We start from the raw sequence: 11,739 nt of genomic DNA, 5'->3' as shown, positions 1-11,739 counted from the left end.
ATGCAATGTTTAAAAATTGTATATTTTATTATAGTATAGAAAATATACAGTACTTATGATATAATATTAAGGACTGTCGGAATGGGTAGAGAAGCTTAAGGAAAGAGAGAGAGAGAGAGAGAGAGAGTCTGAGACTATGATAGAGACTGACTGTGAAATAGTTTGGAAATTATCCAAAAATATATTATTATTATTATTATTATTATTATTAAAGAGTCGTCGACTACTAAACACTACTACTACTACTACTACTACTGACTATTTTTTTCGTATTTTAGTTATAATCCCATACTTAAGCAAATCATTTAGTTTTTAGTTAGTAGTAGTCGTAGTAGTAGTGGATGTATGGGCTGAGTGAGCTCAGTGAGCACTGGGATGTTTGTTGTTGACTCTAAGGGATAGGGAGATTGGGAACGAGAGTCTATGTGAGAGAGAGTGCGGTTAAAACAAAATACAAATAAAAAAGTTAAGGGATTTCTATCCCATCCTAATCATCGATAGTACTGTACTGTATATAATATCACACATATTATGTGTATATATATATATATATAATCATTGTATCATTTTATATACAGTATATATCTATTCATAATAATAATAAATAAATTATTATTATTATAAATATTAAGTGTTATTTTTAAAAATATATTTCATCAATCAATCAATCAATCAATATATATATATATTAGATTTATTTTGTGTCAATTGATTTATTATTATAATAATAATAGTATTAATAGTATTTTAATTAATTTTTATGATTGTTGTTGTTGTTGTTGTGAATATCAGTGACTATAATAATAATAATTATTATTATTATTAATAAACAACAAAAAACTATTTTACTTAATAAAAAACTTTTTTAATTAAAAAAAATTTAAAAAAAAATAAATTCTGTGATTTTTTTGTGGATACAATCTATTACTATATTATTGATACAACAAAAAAATTAATTAATTAAATGTTAAATTAATTATTTAGTGTTATTGTGAACACCATCCTCATCAACACCAGCAACACATACCACTGTCCTCTACACAACATACCCAACAATACCCAGCAACACATCCCACTGTCCACTGACAACACCATCAACACATCCCACTGTCCACTGACAACACCATCAACACATCCCACTGTCCACTGACAACACCATCAACACATCCCACTGTCCTCTACACAACATACCCAGCAAAACATCCCTGTCCTCTACACCACCAACAATAAAGTGATGGCTAGTTTGCGTTCATGGTTTTCCATACTTCGTTGGTCACTAATCCTAACGCTAATCCTATTGATTATCCTATCGATAGTACCCCTGATATGGCCCCGAAATTTTACCAAAGAATCACTGATAGGTCCCCAATATTATCTGATCAACGGTTCAGTTATGATTAGTTTATCTGTGTTTGGTTTGTGTTCAATATGTTATCATTATTTTTGGTTTACCCTATTGTTTGCCCTAATGCTGACCGTCTACCTGTGCGTTGAACTGGTATTTCTGGGCGGTAATATCGGCCTGTATCTAACTAAACTGGGTGTAATTGCCTGTTCATTTACCTACTGTGCCGTATTGAAAAGGTTTGAAAACGATGAACTATATGGTGTCTAAACCCAGTGGGTGGTGGGTGGGTGTGTGGGTGGGGACAAGTGGGTGTTGTAGTGGTCTACAAGTTAGGACACCAAATAAAACCCCCCACTTAATACCCCTGTCCCCCACTAAATCAATTTTTGTTGTTGTTGAAGCTATTATTTAAATAATATAGTATTTAATTATTATTATTATAATAATTATTTTTAAGTGATATATTTATTATTATAATTAGGTATTATTATTTTGTTTTATGTTTAATGTTAATATAATTATTGAATTATTATTATTAAGTTATTATTATTATAAATGTTTTTAATAATTGTTATTTTTAATTATTTATTGTAATTATTATTATTATTATTATTATTAATTGTAGATTAAATATTTGTATATTTTTCAAGACCAATATATTATTGTATAATTATTTGTATTTTACAATAATTATTAGTGAACTAAAAATGATATTTATATTATTAAAAAAAATATTATATTATATATATTTTTTATTATACATTATATATATAAACAATATTATTATAAATTAAATGATTTTATTTATCATATAATTTTTTTTGAAAACAATTAATTATTATTATTATTATTATAATCAATTATCATTGTTATTGTTGTTTTAACATTATGTTTATATCATTATATAATTTCTAAATTAATTCATTAAAACATATTCATTGAATGTATTTATTTATATAAAAATAAAATAATAATAATAAATTCAATTGTCATTTATTTCAATATAAATATATATATTATAGACATGTATTCAGTAATAATACGATAATAACATTTTAAAAATTTTTTAATAAAATGATATTTAATTGTTTTTATTTGTTTAATCCATTTATAAATATTATTGTATTTTTTATTTTATTTAATTGACTATACATGCTATTATTTGTTAAATGGTAAATTAGATTAATTGATTAATTAAATAAATTAATAATTGTTTTTTTTCATTTCATTTCAATTGATTGATTGACATTCAATTTAGTAATTGAAATAAATTATTTTATTATTTTTATTTAATTTTTTGTTTGTTTGAAATTCAATATAAAATTAAATTAATTATTATTTTTTTTAAAAAAAAGGAATTTTTTTTAAATATAAATGTATTTAAAAAACTAAAACTACTTTACATTTACTTTAAATACTTTAAATTTTATTAAATACACACATACATACACATACACACACTTACATACATACATACATACACACACACATGCACACACATGCACACACATGCACACACATACACACACATACACACACATACACACACATACACACACACATACACACACATACACATACATACACACACATACACACACACATATATACACACATATATACACACATATATACACACATACATACATATATACACACATACACACACATACATAATAAATGCTAATTTATCGCATAATTAGAGATTTAATTTAGTCAAAAAAAATTAAATCAGATAACCAACCAACAAAAAAATGCAAATTTTAAGCTCGGATTAAACGATTCATGACTTTTTTATATTTATTTATTTATTTAAAGTAACATTAAATTCAAAAATAAATGTGATATATATGTAGAAAAAAAAGTTCAAAACTCTCTCTCTCTCTCTCTCTCTCTCTCTCTCTCTCTGAAAGAGAGCGCTCCTAAAAAAATATATAAATAATATATAATAAGTATTTTAAAAAATTTTATTGTAAGTAATAAAACAGAAAATATGTGTAAAAAACGACACATTTTTTATTATAGAGAAAAACTACTCATGTTTTGTGGTTTTGAATAAGTAATTACAATATAATATTAAATCAAAAAAAAAACAAAACATAAGTAGTATATACTGTATATATATAGTATATAATAAATATACTTTACTTATAATATTTTAATAAATTATTTATTTATTTATTTTTTGAATATAGAAAAATACATTATTATTATAATTCTCTGAATTTTTAAAAAAAATTTTTAATTATGTTTCATCAAAAAAAAACAGTTTTTATTATTTTAATGTATTTTTTTCACTGTATATATAATATCGTGTATCAGATAAGTGTTAGAAATAAAATGGAAAATTTGTTTTAAACTTTTATTTATTTATTATTTTTTCGGGCAAAAAAATGTTAAAGTTTTTAAATATATATATATATATATATATATATATATATTTAGTTATTGATGTTTTAGTGGTATATTTTATTTTGTTGTTGTTGTTATTGTTGAAACAAATATATCCCAATATCTATAATACTAATAACTAATAGCTAATAATATAATCAAATAAATTATTGAAAATTGCATTTATTTATTTTTTTGGTGTTTAGTTTTAAAGACATTTATGGCTAAGTAGGCCAACATTTCAATGACTATATATATATATATATATACATATATTATATCCATATATAATATATACAGTATGTCTACTGTATAGTCAAACATATTGTTAACAAAAACTAAAAGTTTTTATTTTATTTTAATTTTTTTCAATTTAAACAAAATTTTTGTTTAAAGTTAGACTAAAAAAAAATATTTCATAGTATCTCTCTTTAAATGCTATTTTTGCTATTTTAATAATAAACAAAAATAATAATAATAATAAAAAACAATAATATACTTGAAATAATAATAAATTTATAATTAAAAAAAATAAATAAATAAAATTTTAGTGATGTAGACAATATTTTTTTTTTGAAAAATTTTTCATTGAATTTATTTTTACAAAAATACTACATAAACATTATATATATATTTATATATATATTTAAATTTATATTTTATTATATTATATATATATATAGAAATATAATAAATTAAATAAATTAACATTAGTAATAAAAAATAATTACATATATATAAACTATTATATATATGGATAACTAAATTAATTAAAAATTAATGTATTTAAAAATTTATTTTATAATATTAAAATTTATTACCAGATTTTTTTTATAACAAATATATATATAATTTTATTATAATTTATTATCATATTGTGTTTGTTTTATGTTAAACAAACAAACACAAAAAAACTGTTATCTTTCAAAATAATTTAACAAATATGTCAACACAAATACAATATAATAATAATAATATATCTTTTTTTTTATAAATATTAACATTTTTTGTATGTTTATTATTATAACCAAAAAAAATTTTGTTAAGAGATTTATATAATATTAACAACAAAAAAATCATATATGATTTTCAATAGTTATATATATATTATTATATAAACAATATATTAATATATATAACTGTTATTTTAGCGACAATTTTCTTCAATAATTGTTTATTTATATTAGAAAATAAAAATATTTTTATTATAATTTATTGAAAAAATAAAATATTAATTATTTTAAAACAACATATTTGCTGACAATGTGTTATTTTTTTAAAAAAATGTTATTTAATGTAAACGTTTATTGAATATATAAATTACTAATCAAAAAAATATATAATTAATAAATTTTTTTATTATAAAATATTATTAATTATATTATTATACAGTAGTTGTTAATATAATTTTATGTTTTAAATGTATATTGTTTTTTAAAAAATATTAAATAATTTACATTTTTTGTCTGTTTATTCAATATATTAAAAGATTTATTATTGTTTTTTTTTAAAAGTTTAATTATTATATGGTAATTATAATTTATATTTTATTTTTACATTTAATACATAAACTATTATATATTAAAGTAATTTTACTTTTTGCTAGTTTAAAATAAACAATATAAATATATATATTTTTTCTTAAATATTTAATTATCATAATAATTATATACACGATATTATAATTACTACTATAATACTATATTAGTATTAAAACATTTTATTATTAATTATAATATTAATAGCAGATTATTATATTATTATTTTTATATATTATTAATAAAATTATGATTTCATTTAAACTAATGATAAAAAATAGTAACATTTTTATAATAATTACAGTATATTTCCAACAACAAAAAATGTCATTTATTTATATCAATTAAATATATATATATATATATATATATATAATATCAATGAAATGTGTCATATCTTTTTAAAAAAATAAAATAAAAATTATTTTTATCTTTAAATAAATTTGACAATTTCAGCACAAATGTTATTTGACAAAAATTATTATTATTATTATTATTTCAGAAAAAAAACAAAAAAAAAATAAATATAATTAATTATAGGATTCTCAACTATATAAGCTTTTAAATTAATATTACTTTTTTATTTTAAGTATCATTTAAAAAATATGTGACAAATAATACTAATTTAATTTAATTTTTTTTAGAATTAAAGTATTAATAATTTTTTTTTTGAATAAATAAAACTTTTTAATATAAATGCGATAAAAATTATTTTATTAAACTTCAAAAATAATTATTTTTTAAATATTTAGCATATATTTAAAATAATTATTTATATTTAAAAAACTAAAATTATATAATACACTTAACATAGTTTGCATAATAATTAGCAATTAGCTAAATAAATAATAATAATAATAATAATTTACAGTAATATGATAATTGCTATAATTCACACTTAATTTAGTCATCAATCAAAAAAATATTTTTTTCAAAAATATATATATAAATAACATAATACTTAAAAATACTTGAAAAATATATTTTTAAATACAATACAAAAAAATTATTTCATTTTACACTCACAATACTAATACTAATAATAATGAATTTCATTGTTTTGTCTGTCTGTCTATTATATACTGTATATATATATATATATATATATTAAATAATTTATTTGGCAATTATTCATATATTTTTATATTTCACATATATGTATGCAATATATGTATGTCTCCTACAAAAAAAATTAAAAACATAAAAAATACATTTATTTATTCAATTGAACCAATTTATCAAACATTTAAATAGATTTTTTTTAAATTTTTATTTTAAATACATCATCATCTTATTTAAAGTTAATCTTTATCTGTATTTTTTAAATTTTAAATATTTTAAATATATATATTTTGATTTTTATTAAAATGTTGCCAATTGGCAGTCAATTTGTGATAACTATGTTTTAATATAATATTAGATATTATTAATAATAATAAGCATTTTTTTTAATAAATCATATTTTTTTCTAAATGTCAAATATATTTCAAATTAATTATAATATTATTAATTTTTTTTTAAAAAAAAGTTACAAATAATATTTTATTTCCCAATTTTTGACATAAAAAATAAATAAATTTTGATTATTTTTTTAGTTAAATAATTAGTTACTAAATATATGTGTAATTTTAAACAAATAATAGTKGAKTTTATTATTAAACTAAATAATAAATTATTTTTTATCTAAATTATACATTAATTAAATTAATAATAAAAACTATTTGATATGAATTTAGTAGACTATTATTGCTTGAATATTATATTAAAATTGTTTATATATATATATATATGTATATTATAGTTTACACTTGAATATCAAACATATTATTATTATTATTGGATTTTAAATTATAATTATAAATGTATAAAATTTGACAACAAAATTGCTTATAAAACAAAAAAATAAATAAAATGCAATGAAATCACTACCAAAAAAAAAATTATTAAACAAAGTTAGACACATTTGATTAGATACTAAACAAAAATATATGAAACATTAATAGCAAATCAAATATATATATATATAATTATTTTATTAGTTATCACATACTTGTACTGTACATGTATTTTATAATAATATAATATTTTACTGTTATATATATATTTAATATATAAATATTGCTAAACATAGCATAAATTTTTTTTACTGATAGAGAGAGAGAGAGAGAGAGAGAGAGAGAGAGAGAGAGAGAGAAAATAAAATAAGATATCAAATAAATGGTAACTAATATATAATATTATTTAAACAGATTGTTACCAATCATATACAGTACTTGTATATACATATACAGTATATATAACTTTATTAAAACAGTTATTTAATGCTAAAGTCTATTATATAATAATTTACAGTATATATAAAAATGGTGTACAAATATACTACTAATAATAATAATTTCAATAATAAAAACTTCAAAGACATTGACACCAACACCGATATCAACGACACAACAACAAAACATTTACCGATAAATATGGCCATCAATAGTGGTGTACTAACTATCAGATCGGTTATCTTATTGTTGAAATATTTTCTAATTGGTGCCAATTTTATCATTATATTGGACGCCATATTTCTATTGATATCCGAAAAAGATAGCTATCAGGTATGGATAGACATAAAATAAAATATAATTAATTTAATAAATTTTTAATAATTAGATTATAATTAGATTATTTAAATAATTAGATTATTAATTAATTAGATTATAATTTTGAAATATTAATAATAATTTTATTTAATTGTAAACTAATGTTTGTTTGTTTTTTTTGTTGTTGAATGTTATTATTTGAAAATTAATTATCATATTATTGAATTAATTGTATTTTTAAATAAGATAATACTATTTAGAAATTTTTACAAATATGTTATTGTTTATTTTTCAAAAAAAATAATTTAATATACTAGCAGCTTATTAAATACTAATTTATTAGCATTAAATTAATTTTATCAATAAATACTAATTTATAAAAACTAAATTACTATTTATTTAGCTAGCTAATTGTTATTATTATTATCTATCTAGCAAATTAAAAAATAATAATATTTAACTACATTATACATTTAACTACACTACATATATTTTTTACACTAAAATATTTAATTTAATAAAAATAATTAATTCAATATACTAGCAGATTATTAAACACCTATTAATAATAAGTATTAATAAATTTTTAAAATCAAAAAACAAAAAAAATAATTTATAAAAACTAAATTATTATTTAATTAGCTAGCTAATATTATTATTATTATCTAGAAAATTAAAAAATATATATATTYAACTACACTAAGATATTTAATARTTAATAAAAAATTAATTAATTAATTATTACTATTACTATTACTATACCCAGGGTGAATTTATTGAGGGCCGTCACCAGGTATCCCGTTACCTGCTACTGATGCTCTACGTTGACGTCCAGTCTATTATGATGATACTGATAGCCATATTCGGTATAATCGGTGTACGCAAAGCCAGTCTACCCATACTCGGCCTCTACGGCCTGGTGTTGGCCATTGTGGCCATACTATCCGTTACCGATTTGGATGCATTTGTTATGGAAACAGTTATACTGTTGTGTACGGCATTGTATGCCCTGATTATCAAACGTTTCGACACCTGTTCATCTACTGTTCCTTACAATCAAATGGTGTCCACCAATAATATTAATAATGGTGTTGACTGTAGTATACAAAAAGTTTGATTAGTTAGCAATATATTGAAATCATACCTGTGCTAAACATATACGATATTTAATTTTGATATAATTATATAATCAATTTATTTTTAATTTTTTTTAATTATATTAATTACTTATTTTTTTAATTATGTAATTTTAATTATTATGATTGTTATGATGTTATGTGAATAAAATAATACAATTTTTTTTAATTTAACATTTTATASTATGAATRTATGATTATTGATATATTATTTGATTAATTAATTAATTTAATATTAATTTTTTTTGAAAAATATAAATTATTATAAATTTTTCTATAGTAAAAAATGCAAAMAAAATTAATTATTAATTATTATCTAATATTATTACTAATATTATAAATCTACAATAGTAACTGTAACAAAATAATTCAATAATTATTTTATGAATTTAAATATTTATAAATTATATTATTTTTAATAGGATCAAGTTTGTCATCAATTGTTTAAAAATAATTATTAAAACCTATTATTATTATTATTAWTAATAGTTTTTTTTAAAAATAAGTTATTATAAAGTACTAAAATTATAATTAGATTTTTCCTGTATATTTATATGCCATAAATTATTTTTTTTATATCTAAAATTGTGTGTTTGTGTGTTAAGATAATTGATAAATATTTAATGTTTAAATAAACAAATAATTTTATTTAATAAATTAATTTTTAATATTATTATTTGTGTATTAATTTTTGCATTATTTTTTTTTTAATACAACTAACTGTACTATAATTTTTTTTGTGTATATAGAAACTGTAAAAAATTAATTAAATAGTTATTAAACAATTAAAAATCTAAAAATTAACATAATTTAAATAGATCTCAATATTTATTATAATTATATATATTTATTATTATTAAATTTTAATTAAATTACTAATTTAATGTATATTTTTATTGTTTAATAATTTCTGTTTTATAATAACATTACTTTAAATTTGTTTTACTATCTAAATCTTATTTATTTATTTTTTTAATATAAACAAAATATTTAATTGTTTTAACAAAAAAAATGTAAGTTATTTATCATATTGTGTGTGTGTGTTATAATAATTTTTTAATTAATTAATTATATAAAATTAATTTAATGCTAATATATTTTGTGTATTAAATTTAAAATCAATAATTTTATTACAACTACTAGTATATAAAAAATATAAATAATACATAATTATTAATTAGTATTTTTATTTATCTGATTAATTATTTTAATAATAGTAATCAAAAAAAATAAATAAATAAAATCTACCAAAATTTTTCAACAAAAAAAACTGTAACAAATTTATTCAATAATTATTTTAAGAATTTAAATATTAATAAATTAATTTGTTATAAATAGGACAGACATTTATTAATCAATTGTTTCAAAATTATTATTAAAATCCTATTACTAATAATAATTTTATCAAAGTTATTATAAAATATTATAATAATAATTAAATTTATCTATATATTTATATGCTATAAAATTTTTTTTTTTGATTAACGTTAATTGTAAATAATTTTTTTAAATCTAAAATTGTGTGTATGTTATTATAATTGATAAATTATTTAAAAAAAAATATTTATTATTTAAATAAATAAATAAATTTAATTAATATATTTAATTTGTAACTATTTGTTAATATATTTTAATATTTTTTTGACTTAAATTTAGTATTAATAATTCTATTGATAATAAATAACTAAATAATAAATAACTTTAGTTTAGATTTTATTGTGTGTAAAAAACTGTAAAAAATTAATTCAACTGTTATTTTAGACATTTAAAAATTTATTTGATTTATGATTTAAATAGTTATTAATTTTTCATAATTATATTTATATATATATAGTCTATCTTATTAAATTAACATTTTTATTAACATTTTTATTATTATTCAATTTTAATTAAATTACTAATGATATTTTTAAAAAATTAAATTTACAACAATAATTTTATTACAACTACTAGTATATAACAAGTTTTTAAATTTAATAGTTTTAATAATAAAATGTTTTATTTGTTTGATTAGATATGTTAAATGAGATGCCAATACATACCTGTGCTAAACATTATTTTTAATAAATAATATATTATTTTTTTTGTAAAATTTTTTTTAAAAATAAGTCTATTTTAATATAAATTTTATAAATGATTTTTTCTAATTATTATTATTATGTGAATAAAACTTTAATAGCATTATATATTTTTAATATATGCTAAATAAAATAAATGCAATTTTTTTACCCAATTAATTACTTAATACAATAATTTAATTTGCAACTTAACATTATTATTTATTAAAATATTAAAAAAAAATTATTATTATTTAAAAATAACTAATAGTTTTTTCATCACCACAGTACTAGAAACTGTAATAAATTTATTTAATTGTTATATTAAACATTTAAATACTAAAAAATTAAATAATTTAAATAGTTTTATTAAATTAATTTAATAAAGTTATATAATTTTTTATGTTATCTAAAATATTATTTAAGTAAACAATTTTTAATAATTATTATACTAATAAAAATTTTTTTATTAATCATATCAATCATTCAAATTGTTTTATTAATTGTTTAGTTTGATTTTTGATGTTTAAAAAAAACAATATTAAACAAAATACTAGTATTTTATTAATACACAAAACTAAATTGTATTTTTCATAAAAAATAATAATAAATAAAATTAAGTTAATAATAAATTAATCTAGTTAAATTTAAACCTATTGGAAATATATATAACAAGGT

At 16.9% G+C, this 11,739-nt stretch overlaps 2 protein-coding genes across 2 annotated transcripts; both read left to right on the top strand.

Moving 5' to 3' along the window:
- Positions 1–1,056: 1,056 nt before the first annotated feature.
- On the top strand, positions 1,057–1,621 carry LOC128956566 (uncharacterized). The gene has a single exon (XM_054302290.1). It carries the CDS (start codon positions 1,235–1,237, stop codon positions 1,613–1,615), a length of 381 nt encoding a protein of 126 aa, XP_054158265.1. The 5' UTR covers positions 1,057–1,234; the 3' UTR covers positions 1,616–1,621.
- Positions 1,622–7,619: 5,998 nt separating this feature from the next.
- Positions 7,620–9,060, top strand: LOC128956564 (uncharacterized). The gene is made up of 2 exons (XM_054302288.1): positions 7,620–7,883; positions 8,635–9,060. Exons 1-2 carry the CDS (start codon positions 7,641–7,643, stop codon positions 8,983–8,985), a joined length of 594 nt encoding a protein of 197 aa, XP_054158263.1. The 5' UTR covers positions 7,620–7,640; the 3' UTR covers positions 8,986–9,060.
- Positions 9,061–11,739: the final 2,679 nt, after the last annotated feature.

The sequence above is a fragment of the Oppia nitens genome, unplaced genomic scaffold, assembly GCF_028296485.1.
Source record: "Oppia nitens isolate AA-2021 unplaced genomic scaffold, nextdenovo-longstitch-racon4-pilon3 scaffold31_pilon_pilon_pilon, whole genome shotgun sequence".
In the NCBI taxonomy this organism is placed as follows: domain Eukaryota; kingdom Metazoa; phylum Arthropoda; class Arachnida; order Sarcoptiformes; family Oppiidae; genus Oppia; species Oppia nitens.
The sequence above is the reverse complement of the archived record's forward strand: the minus strand, read 5'-3'. Positions and strand labels throughout refer to the sequence as shown.

What these genes read in the sequence shown, in the direction of transcription:
- LOC128956566 (XM_054302290.1), top strand. Translation starts at nt 1,235, where the DNA reads ATGGCTAGTTTGCGTTCATGGTTTTCCATACTTCGTTGGTCACTAATC.
- LOC128956564 (XM_054302288.1), top strand. Translation starts at nt 7,641, where the DNA reads ATGGTGTACAAATATACTACTAATAATAATAATTTCAATAATAAAAAC. An exon ending in CCGAAAAAGATAGCTATCAG is followed by an intron (nt 7,884 to 8,634) that starts GTATGGATAGAC and finishes TACTATACCCAG; the next exon opens with GGTGAATTTATTGAGGGCCG.